At 49.5% G+C, this 22,849-nt stretch overlaps 2 protein-coding genes across 2 annotated transcripts in view; one reads left to right on the forward strand and one right to left on the reverse strand.

Moving 5' to 3' along the window:
• The first annotated feature begins 2,190 nt into the window (after window positions 1–2,190).
• On the forward strand, window positions 2,191–15,094 carry C1H4orf54 (chromosome 1 C4orf54 homolog). Its single transcript, XM_065664415.1, has 2 exons — window positions 2,191–6,609; window positions 11,442–15,094. The coding sequence occupies exon 1, from the start codon at window positions 2,191–2,193 to the stop codon at window positions 6,598–6,600; it is 4,410 nt and encodes a 1,469-aa protein (XP_065520487.1). The 3' UTR covers window positions 6,601–6,609; window positions 11,442–15,094.
• Window positions 15,095–19,960: 4,866 nt separating this feature from the next.
• Window positions 19,961–22,849, reverse strand: part of MTTP (microsomal triglyceride transfer protein) — a 28,237-nt gene continuing 25,348 nt past the window's right edge. Inside the window, exons 16-18 of the mRNA XM_065691447.1 lie at window positions 22,476–22,600; window positions 21,991–22,161; window positions 19,961–21,153 (exon numbers count right to left, since the gene is read on the reverse strand). Coding sequence (XP_065547519.1) covers window positions 20,985–21,153; window positions 21,991–22,161; window positions 22,476–22,600 — 465 coding nt within the window. The 3' untranslated portion in view covers window positions 19,961–20,984. The remainder of the gene's footprint in view (window positions 21,154–21,990; window positions 22,162–22,475; window positions 22,601–22,849) is intronic.

Consider the following 22,849-nt stretch of genomic DNA (forward strand, 5'->3'; position numbering starts at 1 on the left):
AACTTCAAAAAAAAAAACCCCACAACAACAGGGTTTGGGAGCAAAGATCTGATTTATTGTGTATTTTTGATGCAGGAAAACCTAGTACTAGAAAAGAGAGTAAGGTGGGAGAGAATAACACCCAAGACCCTGGTTTGGGGGATCAGAGGGTGAGGGCAGTGAGAATGTGGGGTGGCAATCTTGTTTGAGAGGAGGTATCCAGCAGAAGAGAGGCAGAGCAGGAGGCAGGGCATGCACCCAAGTGCAATGAATGATCGGGGTTTAAAACCTAGTATCCCTCTGCATCCCAAGCGTTTGGAAAGGACTGTATTTGAGGATCTGCTCCTGTCCCACTGCCAGTTAAAACCAAGATGCTAAAATACTCTCTCTAGTTAAGTCATGTTTTCATTATGGCTGCCTGGGACATAGGAGAAAGTCTAAAATGTGTGTGGAGGGGACACAAAGCTGGTGAAGTTGTGCTTAGGGAATGTTGGTGTCGTTTACCACAGCTCTGTGGAGGACCACGCAGTTGTTGTGTGTACAAGGGAAACTGAAATTATGTGAACCTGGGCTGAGGAAAGATTAAGGCTGGGTAAGCCTAGCACTCCTGAGAGCTGGTGCCCAGCTTCTGATTAAAAACACACTGGCGGCAGGAGAGCCTCAGCAGGGATGGGAACCAGTTATCCCTGTGGCATGGGGAGAGCTTCACCACACATGACCCGACTCACTCCAAACCCTCTGAGTCTTTCTGTTAAAATATCACCTGGTGCTTCAGCAATAGTTCCCATGCTGTCAGTCTGCAGCCTAAGAAACTACCATGTGTCTGTGTAGGGTACTAAGAGCTCAAGCCACTTCACTTGTTCTCTGCCAGGCAGCAAAGACCCTTACTGAAACAAGACACAAAACCCGCCATTTGTGCAGGACCCTCACAGCCCACCACTTGGGCCCAGTAAAGGAGGGAGGCAGTTTTTCCTGGAGGCAGCAGGAACACTGCAACCCCACGAAGAGGGGTGGCAGCAAAGTAGCCTGTCTATGGGGTGGCATGAGGAGCTGGGGGCACTGAGAAGCCCTTGTTTTAATGTGGAAGACACTGCGGAGAGGTCTGGGATAGTGCCTGCTCCACCTCTTGGACCCTGCATCCCTGCAGCATCCCTAGCAGAGCTGCACGCTATGCCACTCATGACAGTGCATGCAGCTGTAAGGACACAGATCCTGGTACTTGGTCTGGGGGTTCCCACAGCTCTACCCTGCCTAATGTCTGATGTTAAAAGCCCAAGCCCTGGCTTGCTCACCCAAGCATGCAGGTGCTTATTTGTTTTTTAAGTTGTAACTTTAGGCTGTAATCTGCACTGTACAGCTGAGGGCTGCTCCACAATGCTGCTCACTTTTATCCATTTCTCCTCTTCGGTGTTTAGCAGTTTGCCTTTTCCTTCCATGGCTCTGGAGCGATTTTTGGCATGTCATCTTTGGCACCCATCAGTAAAGCCCTCAGCCACCAAAGGTCAGGCGTGCCATAGAAATTCCTGTTAATAGGTCTTAGGTGCTGGTTATATCTAAACTGGCGTTTCCGGGGAAAAGGCATCTTAGATCCCCTAGCCGGGGACTCTGGAGCGCGGCATCCACGGGGTGCCCCCCTGCAACACACCTCTTGCGAGCTGGGACACGAGGTGCAGGAGGTAGTTTGAAGGAAAAGTTGTTATTGACTGCTGTGTGTGGGAAGAGGGTGCATTTGGTGTAGGCAAGCCTAGTGCCCTGGGAGCTGCCTCTTCCAGGAGACGGCCAGCAGCATCTCTGCAGGCAGGGCGGCTCTCCCCTCCAAGGGGTGTCCCGGGCGCATTCATTCCGGCAAACACAGACGTTTAAAGCAGGACGTTCAGTGACGCCGGCTCTACGGACAGTCCGCGACCGGGACGGGCCAAGCGGCGCTCATCTCGGAAAAACCCGGCGCGGCCCGGGCCGGTCCCGAGATCCCACAGGGCGACAGGCCTCCTCCTCCTCCCGGTGGCCAAGCGGGCCTGCGCTGTCCCGCGGGTGCGAGGGGGGCCCGAGACCGGCCCGGCCCCTCCGCCACCCGGCGGTGATGCCCAGCCGGGCCCGGTAGAGGACGGGAGCGGGGGGTGGGCAGGGCAGGGCAGGGGGCGGGCGGCCCGCCGCCCCCCGGCACGTGCCTGCCCGCCCCTCGGGCCACTGCCGCGCCCCGACGGCTCCGGCATGGACGCGCCCGGCCGGTCGCCCGCTGGCCCCCGAGCGGGCCCCGAGGGCTCGGCGGCGGGACCGGGCCCGAGCCCGAAGGCGGCCACCGAGGAAGAGAAGGAGGAGGCGGCGGCGTATGTAGAGATCCGCGGCTCGCCGCGGGGGCCGGAGGAGAGCGGGCAGATCCCCGCCCTGGCCACGGCCGGCGGCGCACCGGAACGCGGAGCCGGCGGGACAGGGGATGCTGGCGGTTCGGAGAGCGGCGGGTCGCAGGCGGGGGCCGCGGGGACAGCATCCTCGGGGCGCGGGCACAACCACCCGCCTTCCCCGGGCGCGACGGCGGAGGGCTGTGGCGCTGACCCAGCCTCAGGAGGGGAGGCAGGGAGCTGCGGGCCGCCGGAGGCGGGAGGCTGCCCGGAATCCTCCTCGTCCTCCTGCCCTTCTCCGGTGCCCAAGGCGGGCGACTTTCGCGCAATGGGCGAACCAGTTTCGACAGAGGGCAAAACCTCCTCGTCCTCCTTCGGCTACGAAAGCGAGGAGGAGGACGCGGGGAGCAAGGCGGTCCGCCCCGGTGCCCCCCCTAGCATCCCCCCTGGCTGCAGCGGCGGCAGCCGCGACGAGGCGCACTATATCAGCACGCAGGAGATCCAGCTGAGCGAGGTGGACCACGACATGGACTTCGACGCGGGGCTGGCCGCCCGCTGGGACTTCGAGGACAATAACGTGATCTACTCCTTCGTGGACTACGCCTCTTTCGGGAGCGACGAGACCCCGGGGGACACGGCGACGGAGGAGGAGGAGAATAGCTGCTACCTCAGCACGACCACCAGCGAGCCCAACAACCAGACGGACAGCATCGACAACACCAGCAGCACCGAGATCGTCAGCCTTACCTCCGAACACGACACCCCCGGCGGGGATAAGCGCGCCAGCCCGGGGGAAAGCCGGTCCAAGCAGTCCGGCCGCCCCGGCGGGAGCCCGGCCGCCCAGCTTCTCCTATCAATCAAAGCCGCTTCCCGGGCTATAAATGAGTCTAGCAACGTGCGCGGAAAGCAAAACACTGTTTACGCTGCCAAGCATGAAGGCGACATGAGCCTCCGTGTCCCCACGGCTCCTGATCGCGATGCGAGTTTAAAACAGGACGCGGCCCGGGACCCGGCGAAAAAATTCATTGCGGTACCGGCGCGGCTGCTGCCGCGGTGCGGGGCCGGCCGGGCCGGGGAGCACTCCAGCGGCGCCTCCAGCGCCGTCAGCGAGCTGGACGATGCCGACAAAGAAGTGCGAAACCTGACGGCCAGGGCTTTCCGCAGCCTGGCTTATCCCTACTTCGACACCCTGCGCCCCAGCTCCCGCGCCTCCTCTGCCTCTCTTCCCGACAATGCCCTGGGCATCAACCGCTGGTCCACCTACCTGGACCTCAAGTGCGGCAGCCTGGGGCAGAGAGCCGAGCCCAGCCTCCTGCGCTCCGGCCGTTCACAGACCAAAGCCCTCGAGTTCGTGGTCAGCAAGCTCGATGGGGAGATCGCCCACGTCGAGTCACCGCGGCGGCTGCGGGCAGGCTCCCGGGTGGTGACCCTGCTGGACCTCGGCCATGGCTCCGAGGCCGGGCCGACCCCAGAGGTGGGCGGCGGGGAGCCACCGGCGGCGGAGTGCAGCGTGGGGGGACCCATCAAGAAGTCCAAGTTCGCTTCCAGCCTCCTCAAAAACGTCATCTCCAAGAAGATGCAGCTGGAGCACGAGTTCAAGATGGAGCGGGGCGAGATCACCGACACCTCCTACACCGGGCCGGGCGCCGGACGGGAGCCGGAGCCCGCCGGTGGCGGGCGGGAGCGGCAGCGGGAGGGCGGTGTGCAGCGGCAGAGCTCCCGGCACTCGGAGGGCGGCTCGGACTGCACCGCCGCGACGGCGGAGGAGACGGGCGAGGGCGGCGGCGGACGGTCACCGGCCTCCAAGGCGTCGACGCCCCGGGAGGGGAACCGCAGCCTGGACCGGGCGCTGACGGAGGAGCTGTGTGAGGTGAAGCGCAGCGCCTCCGAGGCCATCAAGGCCACCTTCCTCCGCAGCCAGAACAGCGCATTCAGGTCCTGGAAGGAGCGGGAGGCGGAAAAGAAAGAGGAGAGGGCGCCCGTCGGCAAGCTGAAGCTCTCCTCCAGGCACGACTGGCTGGCCGACCTGGGCGAGATCTCCGCCGGCAAGTCCACCAAGATGTCCCGCCTGTTCGTCCCCGCCATCCAGCACACCCCACGGGAAAAGCAGCCCGGCAAGCAGGCGACCAAGTGCTCCGCTGCCCCCGCCTCCTCGCCCCCCGCCGCCAAGCCCAGAGCTCCCGAGATCAAGATCAGCCTGGGCAGCCTGCAGCAGCCCCGGGACGCCGGCTTCAGCATCGCCCAGCTGCTAACGCCGCGGATTGCGGGCCGGCCGCCGGAGGAGGGCCGGAGCCAGCAGCTCAGGCTGCCCAAGCCCGGCGACGGCTCAGACAAGGTGCCTCAGTTCACGGTGCGCGATGTGCGGGACGGCAAGAATAGAGCCCAGGGGCCCCTCCACCAGGTGCGGGACGTGCGGAAGCTCATCAAAAGCTCCTACAACTACGACTCAGGGGATAACAGCAGCGACAAGGGCAGCGTCGCCTCAGACCAGGGCGGCCCGGAGCAGAAGCCCCGGCAGCAGCTGGTCATCGCCGGCGTCCCCAGGTCCCTCTCCCCCGTGGTCATCACCTGCCAGGCGGTCAGCCACGCCGGCACCAAGCCCACCGAGGCGGGGCCCAAGGCGACGGGAAGGGCGCCGGCCTGCCCCCCGGAGGGCACCGTCCTCGTGCACCGCACCTCGGGGAGGCTGCCGGTGGCCACCATCGCCCCCAACAAGAGCGACCCCCGGCAGCCGGCCGTGCTGAAGATCGTCTCCAAATCCGCCGCGCCTTGGCGGCACCAGCCGCCGCAGCCGCCCACCGAGAGGGGCCGGGGGCCGGAGGAGGACCCGCGGGAGGAGAGCAAGGCGGCGCCGGTACAAAACGCGCTGGAGAAGCTGACGGCGGCGGTGCGGAGCATGGAGGAGCTCTACAGCTTCAACAAACGCGAGTGGAAGCGCAAGAGCGACCCTCTGCCCATTACCGACAGCCACGTCCTCTCCCTCATCGCCAGCCAGGAGCGGGACGCCGGGCCCCGGCCCACCCCTCCAGCCGCCGCCGCCTCCGCTCCTCCTCCACCGCCGGCGGCGGATAAGCCGGAGGAGCCGCTGGGTCAGGGGCCCGTCAGCGAGCGGCTGCCCCGCCGCCCCTTCAACACCAACGCCGACAAGGTCTCGGCCAAGGCGGCCGCCTTCGAGAGCCTGGCCCGGCAGCGGCAGCGCGGCCCGCCGGCCCCCCGCGCTGAGCCCCCCGGCGTCCCCCGTGCCCTCCTCACCCTCCGCGGAGCCGGAGGAGCCGGAGGAACCGGAGCCCCCGCTCCGAGCAAGCCCCCCTCCGAGGGCGGCCTGCGGGGCCAGGCGGCAGCGCGCTCCCCCCGCCTTCCTGCGGGCGGCGGCGATGCAGAGCGCGGTCCGGACTGCGGGAACTACCTGGCCCTGCCGCTGAAGGCGGCCGCCGAGCCCGGGTCCCCCCCTCCTGCCGTGCCGGTGTCTGGGGCGAACGGCGGCATCCGCCCCAGCCCGGTGTCAGCGGCAGCCACGGCGGCCGCGCTATGCAGTCTGCAGCCCTTCGGCACTGCCAAGCGCTCGGGCAGCCCCGGACCCCCGCCCGGACCCCCGTCCGCTGAGGAGCGCTCCGCCGCCGCCGCCCCGCCGCCTCCCGCAGAGGGTCCGGCCGCCGCCCTCTACCGCCCGCCGCTGCCCTTCGCCACCCTACCCGGTGCCGCACCGCCGCCGTTGCTCTGCTTCTCGCCCTCCATGCCCACCGCGGCCACGGCGGCAGAGCCTTTCCCGCAGACGCAGCGCAAGATGCTGCTGGACGTGAGCACCGGGCAGTACTACCTGGTGGACACGCCGGTGCAGCAGCCCCTCAAGCGGCGCCTCTTCGACCCCGAGACAGGGCAGTACGTGGAGGTGCCGGTGCCCCAGCAGCCGGCCGTTGCCCCCGTCCCTCTGCCCCTCTCGCCCCTGGCACTCAACGCTGGGGCCTACGGCGCCACGTACATGCTGTACCCCGGCCTCCTGCCCGCCGCCGTGCTGCCTGCCGGTGCCCTGCAGCGCCCACTTTCCCACTCGGGCAGCGATGCCAGCGCCCCGGCCGAGTCCGGCAGCCCGGCAGCGGCAGAGGCCGCTTTCACCGAGAGCCCCTACTACGTGGCTACCGGCAAGGGCCCGCCGCCGCCACGGCGCGGGGCAGCCGAGGCGAAGCCGGTCATCAGCATCACAGCACCAGCCACCGGCCCACGGATCGTCGCACCGCCCTCCTTCGACGGCACCACCATGCGCTTTGTGGTGGAGCACCGGTGAAGAGCGCGGGTGAGTGGGGGCAGGCCATTAGCCGTGCCAGTGATGGTTGACAAGGTTAACTGCCAAATGGGAGCTGTGCCGCAGCTTCTCGTCCCGGGGTGTAAGTAACGTGCCTGAGGTCCACAGGGGAGCCCTCACCAGGACTAAAATACAGCCACAGGATAGAAACACAAAGGTTGCACATGCCTGTCAGTGCAGTTGGGCATCCCTTGGAGAAGGATACTGGAGGCAGTTTCAGTAGAAGCCTGTGTTTGTGAAGCCTCATGGCTGAGGTCCCCAACTTAGTGGCATCCCGTTGCTCCTGGGCAGGGGAGTGCGGTTGGGTACCGCCTCTGGACCCACTTTCAAGCCATGAAACAGCCCCTCCACCTTGGCAGTGCATCCCCTTTCTCACTCCTCTCTTCTTCCCATGGAGAGGCAAACACCCATCTCTGTCCTGAGCCTCTGTTTCTCCCTGTCCTTGGGAAGAGTGAGAGATGGGTCTGATGGAGCCAAATCCTTATTTTGCATCCTTCTCGTTAGTGGGATGAGGGAGCGGGGTACGTGGGGTGGACCCTGGTGTGCTCTCCTGGTGCTGTGGGGCTGCTGTTGGGGACAGGGGCACCTACAGCTGCCAGCACTGCAAATCAGGATTCCATACAGCTGCTCCAAGCTTGGCCTGATGCAGCACTGCCAGTGTCTGGTTACCAGGGTTGGAAACCCAGGTCTGTAACACAGGGCCAGCCTCCAGACTGGGGGATGTGCGTGTGGGGCATTGACTGCCTGGTCTGGAGCAAGGGATAGGGTGTGGGACTGGGAGTACGGCACATGTCGAAACCAAGTGTGTGATGTCTTGCACAAAATAACTATATTTCTTTTCAAAATATCAATATTTCTTTTTCAAATACATGAAATACTAAGAAAGTGCCTTCAGGTGTCACTGCTCCTTTAGCCTGAGTGATAGAATGATAGAATCACAGACTGATTTGGGTTGGAAAGAACCTTTTAAGGTCATCCAGGTCCAACCCTCTGCCATTGGCAGGTACACCTTCCACTAGACCAGGTTCTCTGGGCAGCCTGTTCTAGTGCCTCACCACCCTCACAGTAAAGAACTTCTTCCTAATATCTAACCTGAATCTCTCCTTTTTCAGTTTAAAGCCATTCTTCCTTGTCCTATCACTGAATGCCCCTTAAAAATTCCCTCTCCAGATTTCTTATAGCCTCTTGCTTTAAAACACACTGCTCATCTTTATTGAGTGTGGTACTGGGCAGAGCTCCCAAAGTCTTTTGTGGCTTACCGAAGACTCATGGAGTTTGTTCTTGGTGTATATCAAGACACAACAGCAGTGACAGTCGGAGGTTTGGGTTAGTCACCAGTTTGCACTCAGTTTTTCTCAGTTGCATGCTTAAGGGTAAATTATTTCTTCCAGTGTTTCAGTTACATTTTTTTTTTTTTGCTTCTGTAGTTCTTTCAGTTTGCATCATCTACTATTGCATAGTAAATTATTTGTTGAATGAAACCTTGCTGAAATGATTTATACACCTCTGCTTGGAGATACTTTATTTTGAAAGTGACGTTTTTCTGTCTTGGTTGCTTTCATTGGCCCTTATGGTGTCACTCAGGACAGGCAAGGTGGCAATTGAAGCTGAGTTCTGCTGTGCTACTCAAGTTGATCTTGTCAGTAAAATCTTGGTAGAGTAGCTAAATAAAATGGCAGGAGGTATTTGATTTTTTCCATCTGGTCTGTATGCTGAATTCAGACTGCCAGCGCAGGGAAGTTACTAGATTTCAGTTTAGGGACTTGCTGCCTTTGAAAAAATGTGCTGTATGGTGCAAGTGTTTCTATTTTATAGCAGCTATTTAAATGAAAAGCTTTAGTTCTTCTCATCTCACTAATTAAAAGTGAAACACATCATATTTCAGGGTGTGATTTGCCCCTCCTTTCCCAGGGGATTATCCCACAATGTCTTGCCCACAGCGCCTGGCATACCACTGAGGTGGGTGATGCTCTCTGTGAATCGCTCTTTCTCATTGGGGTGGTCAGTAGCTGCATCAATGCTCTGCATTCTTGTGTTATATTGGAGCTCTGCCATTGCAACACAGGTGTGAAATCTGCCCCAAGAGACTGGTGATGCACATTCTTGCACACTCATTACAGCAGGTCATTCAGCAGTTAGAAGGCTTTCATCTTTTACCATTAGTGATGCCAAGAGGCATGTTGTGTGGTACAGACAGGGGTATCCCCTTCGCAGCAACCTCAGACCTGTTGAGGTAGGTATCCTGGTGGTGTGTGATGGATGTGGTGTGGTTGTGGGTTTTTTTTCTCAGTCTGCTCTGAAAGGCAGTAAAACAAATTGTTTTAATTGCATGCTGCAAGACGCTTTTAGCTTGTTATCAGACTTTGGTTACAGCTCTCAGTGGAAAAGGTATATGATATATGCCAGAGGGGAATCACATCCATAGCCTTTGTCACAATATGCTGTTCTGTCCGTGTACCTACCTAGCATTTTCATTCATCTACATAGCTCATGTTCCTGTGGATGATTTTTTTCCTCTTCTCTCTTAATCTACTCCCCACTCCCTTATTTTCTTGCATCTCTTTTGTCTTTCTCTTCCTAATTAAACACATTTGTTTGCTTGGGGTGGTGTTCTTTTGCTAACAAGAACAGGAGTGTAATTTCATATGAATTAGAGGGTGAACTGCTAATGATTTTTTCAATCCAATTGCTTTCACATCAGATCGGGGTGTTGCTTTTTTTTCTGGTTGCAGCAATGCTGTGCAGATCCTAAAATGGTTTTTAAGCCAGGCAGGTTTCATCACATGAACACGGGGTTTGAATAAAATGCTGTCCTTTCAGGTCCCTTCTATTTTAGTAGCCAAAATAAGCTGAATGAATGCTTTTCCTCTCCATGCCTGTATTCTTTCCTGCACTGCACATGGTATCTTCATCCTTTCTTTAATTTTTTTTCACATGTTCATTGACAAACAGTATCACCATGTCGATGACAGTGTCACGGTGTCAAGGACTGCTTCAGCTTGGTCACTGTCACCTCTTGGAGAGCAGTGTGTTAGAGCTGACTTGAGCTTTGGTGGCAATAGGATGACCGTGGTGCTGTTGGCACTGAATCCTCTGCACATCTGCTGCTCTTCCACCACTTCTTTCTGTGTCTGATGCTCTTTTCTGTGTAATCAATGGGATAGAATAGATCCTATCAATTTGGACTCTGGCAAAATCCAAGATACTATTTCTGAATAATTCTTAAATTTTGTATGTACAACAAATATTAGAGAATATGTGCATGTTTCTGAGAGATATGAGGTCGCTTTTCTCCCTCCTCTTTGCTTACCAACAGTAGTTGGTAAGCTGTTAGCAACATAGTTCTCTGCTGCACCTCTTCCTTCATATGGGAAAAAACCTGATGCTGATTTTCAGTTCTAGTATCTTGCCAACCTGCTTGCATCCAAACCTAGGCAGCACCAACCTGTAGTGAGACGTCCGCCTGGAGGGAGCTCATTCCCAGCCAGAATGACTGAAAATGTGTTTTAACTTTTGTATCTATTCTCACTTTACACTTCGGGGAGTTTCTGCTTTATGATAATTAAATAAATGAGAAAATAACCTGTAGCAAAATAGGAAGTAACTGTAGTAATTTGTACTGCCAATATTAGAAGGGTATTTTTTCTTGTTCTGTTCAAACATGTGCCCAAACTGAAGCTACCTTATAGTTTGTCCTGGGTTCAGCAGTAGCAGTTATTTTTCTCCTTCTTAGTAGCTAGTGCTACAGGAATACATGGAGTATTTATGTACATGACAGGCTAAGTCAAATGTGAGCAGTTCTTTCACCGAAGTATGCAGATATTAGTTGTGTTCCTTCCTACCTGCCATCTGACAATCTATGCCTGCCTTTAAAAACTAATTCAGTACGGATAGCATATACAAATGATTCTTTAAAAGTCTCATACATCAATATTTTTAAACTCTGTTTTAGTTGTGCCCTACTCAGCAGAATGTGTAGTCCACACTCCTAAGTTGAAAAGTCAACTTACAATGAAATATGCAGTATGTAGGATTTACTTATGCTGAGGCCTTTGCTGGGAGTTTAGTAAAGCATCTGTTCAATTTTAAGGGGAAATACTGGCGTATTCCAAGAACTTAAAGGGCTTCAGCATTTGATGTTGTGAAGCTACAAAGGGAAATAAGTATGAGCTTGTGTTAAAACCTACAGCTACTTAGGAAACATTTAAATAATGCTTAAATAACGGAAGTTAATAGTAGTTAATAATAGAAGCTAATAATAGTAGTTAATAATGCTTAAATAATAGAAGTTAATGGTGTGCCAAATGACTCTTTGGATTCTTGTCCAAGCCAGTGTTTAAGTCTTAACTCCACAAATCTTGGGGTACATGTTTATGGGTTGTTTCACTTTCACTTATGTACACCATAGCGGATTCTGTGTTAGGAAGTAAAGTGCTCAGGTCTCCAAGTTAAGTGTATGGATCGCTTAAACTCTGGATGGATCACTTGCGCTCTTTCCATCTATGTGTGTGGGGTTGCCCAGGACCAGCCCATGGGGAACTACAGGGTCATAAGGTACCATACATTTCACACCTTGAGCTGCGGGGATTAGTTCTGCTCAAAAACTAAGGCTGCCTGACCACTGACTCAGTTTAAAAAGTCGGGTGCTATTGTCTGATTCTTGGCAGTAGCTTAGGAAATTAGTAGCAAGAAGTAGTGTGATAATGAAGGATACACCATGCACTTCTCTAGGGTAGTAAAGATTGCTCAAATGGTTGTGGCTGCTCTCTTAACAATCTACTTTTTATTAATGATGCTTTTCTGTCTGTTTTTGTTGTTTACAGGGGTAAGGAAGAAGAATCACACTCCTTTAATCCAAAATACACTTGGTAACTCTAAACATTCATCCTAAAAACTGCTTCTACAGTTTTCTCTCTTTTTTTTTTTTCTGCTTCATCATACAAAACAAGCGTGTAAGTTTCTTGTTTTCTCCTAAATACCCCCCGATTTGGGAGCATGCATATATTTCATTATGTGAGCAACACTAAGTTAACTGCATTATTTTCTGCAAAGCTGTTTTTATATGGAAGACAATATGCAGGCTTCAGGCATTGCCTCTGTGCTGGTGCCTAGCAGTAGTAGTGCCACTACAGCTGTCTGTAAAACACAGGGTGTAAATGCAGCAGTGTTTCTGTGTGGATAGATGCTCAGCTTTGTTCAGGTCCCTGGAAGTGCTGTGATCATCCAGTGTGGCCCCACAACTCTTAAAAATAAGACAAAAAAGCCCTCAGCTCTCTGCCATTGCAGAAAATGAGGGTCTTCCCCATAGGTTTCGTGATGATTTATGGTCAGATGTCTAGTTTGTACTCTGAACTTCTGCACTTGGAATTGCAATTGGAGAGATCTGTAGTGTTAAGGTTATCCATTAGGGTTTATATTTTGGCATGGTTCAAACCAGATTGTGTAAACGTCAGAAAACACATTTGATTGCTTTTGTTTTCTGTTTGCTCCTCTGTACTGTGCTGACCATCACAAGTTGCCTTAATTATGACAGCATTTAAATACTGGAAAGCCAGAAATGGAATGTATTATTTTTAGATCCTGGTTCCAAAGGAAAGGACAGCATTTATTTTTCTTTAAGACAGCAATCTCTTCTTCCTTAAATTGCAACATTGCAGAAAACATAACCTTAGTGATTCCCCTGTGGGAGTTCATGTTACAGCCCCAAGGAGTTGTTTCTTTAGCAGATTTATCTGAGGACTACATCCACACTATCTGTATTTGCTAAGAAAATATTTCTCTTTTGAACAAGAAAATAGAAAATAAGATGACTAAAATGCAGTGATGTCTATGTCCATACGTCAGACTCTGCTTAAACTGATTCTTTTGTTGCCAGCAACCAGTTAATCTCAGCAAAAGACTGTTGTTATCATGACAGTAAAACTGAAGTACAGTAGAGTGTTCCCTGCCCAGATTTTCAGTTCAGGGAAGCACTTTGGGAAGCCAATAAACGTAAGGTCAAACCTAAATTCTTTAGCATAAAGTTTTCTTGAGGTAGCAAGGTCAAAATTTAGAAACTAAATGCAAAGCCCGCAAGCCCGTACTTCAGCATTTGCCCACAGGCAGGATTTTCCTGTGCCTGTTCTCAAGGTTTCCTGCTGCTAAGGAAGTTTCCAGGCTTTCCATTCTTAAAGAAAGCCCAGGTTTTCATTTTCCTGAGTAACTCACAGAAAACTCAGCTGCAACTGTCTGTAACCGTACGTGTGAGGTTGTATTTCAAATGCAGTTTATTTGTTTACAGGCACAAATTGAAATTGCCTTCAGGATGAAATGCACTGCAGCTATACAGATAGTGAGTGATTTAACATGTATCCTCTCATTTATCTTCATCGTTGTGGAAATCTAATGGAAAAATATTGTTCTAACCCTTCCTAAAGAGCTTGGCATGCCCAGCTAGAGCATAGAGTGTGTAAGCTTAACCCCTGTGCACTTCGCGTTACGGTCTACAGTTACAAGCTGTAACCTCCTGCTGGGATTCGGGCTGAGTGTCTCTTAAAGAAAATGAATGCTGCTTCACCATTTTCCTGACTGATAAGTCCATAGACATTACTAGAGCATCAGCATTAAACAGAACAGTACTTTGGACTGCAGGACAGTGCAGGTACCAGAGTAGATCATCCCCTGTGACATACATGTGTATGGTACATACATTCTAACACTAGCATCTCTGTTTAAAAATGTTTCTGTCCTATCTTTTCCTATATCGGTGCTCGGAGTGAAGTTTCACATTGCAGTTTACAAGATATAGGTTTGCACACACAAACTCAGGGTTTACAGTTTCACCCAGTGTACTTGAAAGGAAAAAAATGCACAAAACCCAAGTGCCCGGGATTTCAGGTGTATTTGAAGGGGGTAAATTTTGCAGGGATTTTTTGAAGTGCCTGTGGAGACAAAAGCAATGAAATGAGGCAGTGCCAACAGCTATTTATTTTCTCAGGGGCGATTTCTTCAGTGGAATGTGTCAGTCCTAATGTCAAGCAGTGTCTGCTTAATACTGTCTATTAGTAAGAGACTCCATGTTTGCATCAAGGGGTCAGTTTTGCAAGGAGCTTTGCTTCACAGGCTCAGTCCAGCAAAGCCTTCACATGCTGTTCCAGCTTCAAATATCTAAGCAGATTCCTGGGAACTTCAGTGGAAGCGCAATCTTTCTTTTCACCATTCAATGCAATGCTTTGCTGAACTTGGCCCAGAGCACTGAGTGCCTTGCAGACCTGAGTCCCGGGTTCTTCACTTTATGTGTATAAAACCAGAGCTCTGGGCTTGAGTCTAACTGGGCCCAGCAGATAATGCCACAAAAGGTTGCCGGAAAATATCCAGTAATATGGTGCTCCTCCATGTATACATGGTGAATTGCTTTAGCCGATGGGGTGATGTGTAACCACATATCTTGTATTAGAGTCAAGCCCTCTCCATCAGGGTTCACAAGCTGCTAGTATTATATGTTTCAAGGTGCAGTCATAGCATGTTACAGCTGAAATTCACCCCATGTGCAAAGCAGAGAAAAATCCTGTGCACCACTCAAGTTCCATCCTAGCCCTGCTATCAGGGTTTGGGGACTGTGGCCACCGGCCAGCCACTTCCATGTGTTCTATGTCAGGATGCCAACTAAGAGTCTGAGCGGAACTGGAGTGATGCATGAATATTGTTCTGGTCTTTTGCAGCAGGGTTGGTTTTACTCAGTTAAATTTAATCCTTGGTGAATCACTTGGTGAATGATTTAAAATGTATTTATGGGTTGTGTGGGTTTGTTTTTCCCCCTTTGTCTGCATTCAAGGCTACCTTTACTCTCTAGTGTTGATGGCCAAAGTGTCATTCCTTGTGCTTAGAAACTACCATTAACTCATGGCTACCTGAGAACACATACTTTTAAAATGCTTGTGTTTTTTCTCCTTTTTCTGTTTTTTTTTCTTCTTTTTTTTCCTCTTTTTCCTCCCTTTTTTAAGGGGGTGGGCTATCAGTGTAAAGATATTTAAAAGTGCAAGTGTGAAGTAAGCCTAATGATTGTTAAGAGGATGTGGATGGTATGTCTGATGAGAGAGCGGTGAGCTATAAGGCCAAGGGGAAAATGCTGTGTACACATTGTGCTGATGATTGTTGCCTGGGGCGGGGGGGGGGGGAATAAACGAAAGAAGAGACAAATGGACTCTTTGAGCTGCTCTCAACGTAGATGCCGCTGTGGCAAGTGCGTAGCTGAAGCCTGAAGTGATCCCGCTGCAGGATGCCGTGAGCCTGGGATGGAAGGACAGCAGAGTCGCTCTGAGAATTGCACTAGCAGCGCATTGCACCTCGGGAACGCTTCAGCACGTCATGACCAGGCGGGAAGGACTCTCTAAAACCGCTGAGTACCAAAGTTTGTAACCGAATGAGTTAGCATTTGTATTATGTTGGGGTTTTTTTGAAGGTTATGATAAAATAAAATGTATTTTTCAGTAAAAGACACAGTCCAAGTAAGCCTGCAGTTCTATGATTGCTTGTGTGTTTGTGAAGTTACCTCCGCTGTTGTGCAGAGTAACAGAGGCGTTACCTGGTTCAACGTGTGAACAGTAACAGAAGATTTCACTGGAGAGAAGATCCAAAACCCCGCACTTGGAGTCTCTGTGTTTGTCCCAGTGTTGTAAGTCTCTTTCTGACCTGATCTCCATCTTCATTCTGCCCTCTTAAGATAAAGGGAAGTTGGAGGCATCGCTTCATTTGACTCTCTTTGATTATTTTTTTCCCAGATATAGCCTAAATGAAAAAGGAGCTCCCCATTTTCAGTGGACTTTGGCTAGCAAATGGGTTCGGGTAACTGCATCTTTGTCTGATGTCTGATGATCTTCGTCACGAGGATGATCAGGGGACTGGAGCACCTCCCAAATGAAGACAGGCTGAGGAAGTTGGGGCTGTTCAGCCTGGAGAAGAGAAGGCTGCGTGGAGACCTCATAGCAGCCTTCCAGTGTCTGAAGGGGGCCTATAGGGATGCTGGGGAGGGTCTCTTCATCAGGGACTGTAGTGGCAGGACAAGGGGTAGCGGGTTAAAACTTAAACAGGGGAAGTTTAGATTGGATATATGGAGGAAATTCTTTCCTGTTAGGGTGGTGAGGCACTGGAATCGGTTGCCCAGGGAGCTTGTGAGTGCTCCATCCCTGGCGGTGTTCAAGGCCAGGTTGGATGAAGCCTTGGGTGGGATGGTTTAGTGTGAGGTGTCCCTGCCCATGGCTGGGGGGTTGGAACTAGATGATCTTGAGGTCCTTTCTAACCCTAACTATTCTGTGATTCTATCTAATGTGTTCAGAGAGAGCGATTGCTCATTCTCTATGTTATTTTCATTGTCTAATATTGTGTTGTGATCAGAAATAGGATGACTTTATTAGTGGATAGCAATATTGCTTGAATTATTGCTAGGAAAAACATTTTACTGCTCTTGTTTCTTCCTTCTACCCTAACAGATTGAGGAGCTTTCTGATGTTGTCAAATCCAAATGTTTAAAAAAGCAAGAGTCAAACACATGAAAATCACAAAATGGACCTGAATGCTAAAAGATTCGTTCTGCACTTTTGAAGAACACTTTCACTTCTCAGTTTTCAGTATGTAACGGGCACATTATAATGATCTTCCTTTTAATCACATGCTGTAGATGCCTAAAGGAAAAGAGATTCCTACCTCATTTATCTGCAAGTAGTACAATGTGAAGACATCCACAGTTGAATTTACTGTATCATTCCAAGACATGGCAACACAGTCTTCCTACTTTGATGGAAGCACTAGTTTACTGGTAAAACAGTGGTTTGGTGTTTGTGACATGCTCTCTCCTTCTGGATTCATTGAAATCTGTACCTTAGCATTGCATTTAGGGCAGGTGTCATCGGTGCCAATGTAAAGTTAGTGATTCCTATACAGATACACAAACGGATTAATTGGTAGACCCAAAAGACTTAAGAGTGGAATGAGCATAGATATTGAAAGGAAGAATAGGGAAAAGAACTGGGGAAGAGCACAGCCACACAGGCTTAGCTCAACAGGAGCAAGCTGAGTGACTAGGAGATCAAAGGACGAGCAAACCAGAACCCAATTAATAGCGGGTGTGTAAAGCAAAGATCACTTTGTTCAAACTAGAGAAGTCTGAAATTGCAAAGGGACTTGGTGTTGTTAATAGGAAAATTTGTGAGCTGCTCCTTTTCTCCAAGAATTGCTCCTGGAGCGTGGTTTTATTCAACCTTTGTAACAAGCTCTTCACAGCACTTATGGTTTCTCACGGTAGGTGGACATGCTAAGCTGAAACCTCTACAGAAGGGAGGTCAAAATCAGCACACTGAGAAATGTGAACTCTAACCTTTCCCTAAGAAGCCCAGCAGTAAAAGCACCTATTCTATAGTTGCTCTCATCTTGGATTGTCGCTGTTGTCTAAGGTACAGTTGCAGTGTGCGTCACATGGGCTTGTAACTCCTAAACCATATCAATACTTAAAAGACTGCAGTTCCTTCCACGATGGGTAGCCAGGGAGGAGTGAAGTGTGAAGCCGAACCCTGGAATTCTAATTATTTTTATTTATTTGAATCACAGAATGGTTTAGGTTGGAAGGGACCTTAAAGCTCATCCAGCTCCAGCCCCCCGCCATGGGCAGGGACACCTTCCACTAGACCAGGTTGCTCAAAGCCCTGTCCAACCTGGCCTTGAACACTGCCAGGGATGGGGCAGCCACAGCTTCTCTGTGCAACCTGTGCCAGTGCCTCATCACCCTCACAGGGAAGAATTTCTTCCTGATACCTAATTGAAGTCTTCCCTCTTTCAGTTTAAAGCCATTCCCCCTTGTCCTGTCACTATGTGCTCTTGTAAAAGGTCCCTCTCCATACTTTTTTTGAAAAGTATATGGAAAATACTCTTTTAAAATTAGCACTCTCTGAAAGTCCAAGGGGAAAGTTTAAACATCTCTTTTGCAATTGGGTTTCTTTTTGGACATAGCTGGAATACCGTTGAACTGTTCTTTCTGTGGTTTCTAATTAGAAAGGACTGAGCATCTGCTTCTCTAAACTTCACGTATGAATTATTGTTTAATTGCCACCATTGCTGATTATTTAAAAGTATGCATAACTGTCATTACTAGAGATGTATGCTACGTGTTTGTGATTAATCCCCACTGATGTGATAAACACTCATACTGTTTGCCCTGGTTGTAACCCTAAGTGTGTTTTCCCTTCAAATGCAGGCTTAAGCAATGTATTAATTTCACCTTATTTTTAGAAGATTTTCAGTTTTGTTGTTTCCGTAGCTATGGAGCCTATGTAAGGAAGCCATGGCCTTCTATTACCCAGCTGTTGGACTAACCCCTTCTGGAATCCCCATTATGTCCAGCTGTTAGGCTTCAGAAGCAAGTGTATTGCTGTGATAGCAGAGGGTATCCATGAGGACATGTATTGCTTCTCAAGGATCAACAGAGGCTCTGTTTGATTTAGTTACGAGGGATGTTGTCAAAGCTGTGGAAGCTCCAGAATTGCCCTCACAGGCTGGTTGTCCCATTTAGGGACAGATGGGCACATGAGTTTCCTCAACAAGCTGTGACAGGGCTTGATGAGTAAATAACAAAGCCAAAGGCACGGATCAGTATCTCTGGGAGACTTGATGTATTGATGTTAAACAGACCTGTTCATTTCACTTGAAGAAGAAGCACACCTGGTGCTGTTGGTCAGATCCTTGGCCACAGCCAGATTATCTTCTGTAATCAGACAGTATTTTATGCTATGCTTTTTTAAATGTGAGCACGGATGTTACATTATTTTTACGTGCCAGAGGGCCCTGTTTTACAGGCACATGTTCAGAATGGTCTTCGGTTTGATAAATTTGGGAGAGGGTAAGCCTTGCAGCAGGATTGCTAGTATCAGACACAGGTCAAACAGCTACAAATTCTGCTATCTAGAAACTTTTTACTCTGACTTTGGCTTGTGCAGTCATGGATGAGCCTGGCAGACTGCTGAGGCAAATGAGGATGCGGAGTTGAGGTTGTCATCTGTTGGTATCTCAATTCTCTACAAGTGAAATAGTGATGATAGCTATTTCTTTGTGGCATGCATTGTCCTCACTCTATATTTAGGGTGTCAGATCACTGCAGGAGGAGACTGCCTCTTTCTAGGTGTGTGAATACTTAGCTCTGCTCTTATTTTTGTTTGATGTGACATGAATAACAAGTAGTAATAACAAATGTAAGAACTTGTCTTCAGTTTCAGTTTCTAAAACAGTAGTGGTGGGACCAAATAGTGTCAACAAAATAGAGCTTACAGACTCTGAGCATGGATATTGAGGGAAAGAGACAGCTTTGTGAGAGCCTTCCTGAAAGGACTGTGTTTGGGGAGAAGGAGGAGAGGTTCGGAAGGGAGGAAGGAGAAACAACCCCTCATTGAGGGAGGAGTTAGGAGGAGGAGGAATGCCCAGGGATGGGGTGTCATGTAAAACCTTCGGGAGAGGAGTGAAAGAGGGCATTTAAAGCTGAGGATGAGGAGCAGGCTTGCTGGCAGTGCTGGCTGTGTTATGTTACAGGGTGGTGTCACTGCCAGCAGTGTTGGTATCGCTTTGGTCTTAGCTTATTTCTAGTGGCAACACTGAAGAGGGCCATCTCTGTCTTATCTTTCCTCTAGGCAGAGGATTGGGGCAGGCACCTCTGGACTTGGTGCATCCTGCTCAGGGCCCACATCACCCTCTGGAGATACTTCAGTCTCTTGACTAGAAAGGGAGCCTGGGACAAGTGGGTGTCCAACTCACGTTATTGGTTCCTAGGTGATGGTGACTTAAATAGTTGTTTTGCCCCTAAAAGGACCATTCCTTTCCCAAGGAGTGTCTTTCACAACCCAGAAGGTAACAGACAAAAACTGAGACTGAAAACAGAACATTTTTTTTCAGTCTGTATTTTTACCTGGTTTATTTATGCTTTGACTAGAAGTGTGTCAGCATTTTCAGGAAAGACAACAAGCACACTGCTTCATCCCATTGATAGCCTGATTTTGTGGATTTCTGCACTCTTGGTTTTTTACAGCACAAAATAATTTGGATTTCTTTTAAATTCTTGCCATACTTCCCCCCCCCCCCCCCCCCTTTTTTTTTCTCCATGAAATCCATGAGTTTTTCCTGCCTGGCTTTGTTTATTTCGTGAAACAATTGTTCCTGGCTTTTTATTTTACTTTTATGTGACCAGCAGTCACCCACCTTGTCGTATAAAAATGAATCATGTCAGAGATCAGCTGAGTAGGGATGAGGTATATTCTTTCCTAATCTGCAGCGCTGTTGTAAATGTAAAATATATTTCTTTTTTACACAGTTCCTATGAAGACACTGCTTGAATGAGCAAAAAGGTACAAATCATTTTAATCAAGGGAATTGAATGAGTAGTGGTAACTTTTTTGCAGTGAAATACGAGTAGAACCTAGCTAGAAGAAAATGTTCTGGCTCTGCACAGGCTTCATTAGACTGTGCATTCAAAATGGATTTCCTTCAGGATCCTTTCTTTCATCATAGTTCAGAATTGCCTTAGTGAATGCTCATTTTTGAGATACACCTGCCTTGGTTACACACAGGGGCACAAATCTTCAGGAGATAGCCTTGAAGAGCAGCCAGTGTTGGCTTAATTCTGCCTCTGGTGGCAACTACAGAAATTATAGCAGAGTTAAGGCAACCATAAGTACTTCTGGAAGTGTTACCCCACATTTTTAGTCAATTGTTTTTAACTCTAGCAGATAATAAAAAAAACCCCAAAAGATAAATAATAATAACAATCAACCTCTGACTGCTTAAAAAAGGGGGAAATCCTTTAAAATCATGTAAAATAAAACCTGCTTTTTTGTAAACAGGCAATACTGAGTAAGCAGGAATTTTTGGTCCCATTTAGATGTTAATTGTACTTCCATATTTGAACGAGGGTCGGTCAAAGGCTTAAACCACCTAAATACTTTAAAATATATTCATAAATAATCATTCTTTGTACATCATAATTGTTCTTACTGCATGTCAAAACCATGGACTTTGGTGTTCCCCAAGAAAATAAAACAAGGGATTATTTTCTCTTTTGGCACAAAAAGGTAAAGCTAAAGAACTAGCAGCACCCTTGAGGGAGTGCATGGAATGCTACCAAATTGGTTTTTACTTCCCTTAGCTATCCTTTTTTTACAAAAGTTTTAAATATAGGTTAACATGTAAACAGACTGCACGCACTGAGAGTTTGATTCTGGCCTGTTGAAATTCCCATCCAAAATTCCCATTAACTGCGGTGGCGCAAGATCAAGCTCCAAGTTAGTACGGTACGTACAAGCTGAAGTCACTGAGGGAGCCACGGCTGCAGGAAAGCAAAACCTCAGGTGCTCATTTCAAAACCAGTTGCTGGAGGAATCAGACTTGGCGCCAATGACCTGCCTGCACATGTTGGAGTTCTCTTGATGGAGAGGGTATTCATTGCCTGCCAGTGGTTCTGCCTTCCCCCTCCTTGCAGTGTACCGTCTGCCCGAAGGTAGACTTTCATACTTAGTCACAGAACTCCTGTGAGGACACAAAATGATTGGTCTGGCATTAGCAAATACATACAAAAACTGTACCATGTAGATGATGCTAGAGATAAACACTTCACATACAGATTACACTTCCACCACGTGTAGGTGTGATCAGAAAGTGCTGTAGTATCTGCAAAAAAGCAGATACTGTTTTCTTAGGATTTCTGGACATGCTAGAGTTCTTTAATGCATCTCAGGCTTACTACCTTTTGGATCAGAAAAGCCTGAATGGGAATCTGGCACAGGCTCTACAAATGTTATTGCCTTGAGGTCTTAGCAAATAGGGTTTAGGAGGAAGTAGTAAACCCACTCTCTCACATGGCAATACAATTGCCACTCTTTGGCTACTGGAAAGCATCTTTTTTATCTTATTGTGCAGTTGTTTAGCTTTCAAGTAAATTGGTGCCTTAATAAAATATGATAGAACGTGACAGTTGCAAGAACTTAACGTACCAGATATATTTGTTGATGCCAGTAAATAGCAGACGATGAAGAAAACTTTCCACTTCAGCTAGTTTATAGCTGTGTACTTCCATCTCTGAACAACGTAGTAGAGAACTACTGCTGGCAGAGTTTCAGGTCACTATCAGAACTGATCATACATGAGGGGTACGTTGTGATCCTCAGAAAGGTACTTTCTGAATCTCAGGGGTTGGAGACAGGGGAGAATGGATTGGGAGAGAGGTTGTAACAGCCTACACTGCATCTGACTGTGCTAGGCCGATATTTGGCCTCTGTTAATATCTTGTGGCTGTGAACACCACAAGTTTCTGGTTCAGCAGCTGGCTGGAGGAAGCCTCAGAAATTGTGTGCTCTTAGTTCTTACCTGAATGGAGAATCGACTCTGTCCATCTGCATACAGACTAAAAACGGGTACTGCGAAAACTGCACTGTGGAGATGAAGTCTAATGTTGTTTCTACTTCAAAAGTGGTTTCCATGCCAGTTTTCACAAAGAAGGAGTCCACCTCGGTGTTACCAGCTATAAACATGGCTACCCTGCAAATAGATTCAGGCATTGCAATTAATTCAAAACACATTAAGAAAGAGTAAGTTAAATTGCAAATAGTCCTACCATCCATGCACGGAAACTGAAGAAAGGAGCCTGTTCTTCAGGTAAAGAGATATAAATTCAGATGAGACCAGTGGGAACCGGTATTACCCAGACGGAAAGGGAAAGAAGTACAAATGTTCTCCCATGCACATAACTTATTTAACTCATATGCAAGGTCTTTTATATTTAAATTCTTCTCATTTGGACTACCAGGGCTCAGAAGCCTCTACAGCTATAGTGCGTGTTGGGAGTATCTCACCGGTTCTTGATGTTGGTTTTGGATTCCCTGTACCACAGGCTGAACTCCATCCCTCCTGAGATGTCAATGGCCAGGCCACCCAGGAACTCCGCGCTGGCCCTCGGCCCAGACTGCAGCTGGATCTCCTAGAGCCATCAGAAAGCACAGGTAACCCCCATTACTGACTGCAGACCTCAGTGGTTTCCTTATTCCCTTTTGTACTGCCAGTATGGCACTCATAATTTTGCAGGAACAAAAAGGAATAGAGGGCTTTTCTGAAAGGGTGGACAAAACATCTCTGATGTACATCACTCCCTAGAAATTGAGATGAAGCTAAGGCAAGGTGCCTTGCACCCTTCCCCTCTCCACTATATGCCAGCTGGTGTAATTTCTGC

The sequence above is a fragment of the Lathamus discolor genome, chromosome 1, assembly GCF_037157495.1.
Source record: "Lathamus discolor isolate bLatDis1 chromosome 1, bLatDis1.hap1, whole genome shotgun sequence".
Lineage (NCBI taxonomy): Eukaryota > Metazoa > Chordata > Aves > Psittaciformes > Psittacidae > Lathamus > Lathamus discolor.

Bases quoted from the DNA above. Each gene is read 5' to 3' on its own strand.
- C1H4orf54 (XM_065664415.1), top strand. From the start codon at position 2,191: ATGGACGCGCCCGGCCGGTCGCCCGCTGGCCCCCGAGCGGGCCCCGAG.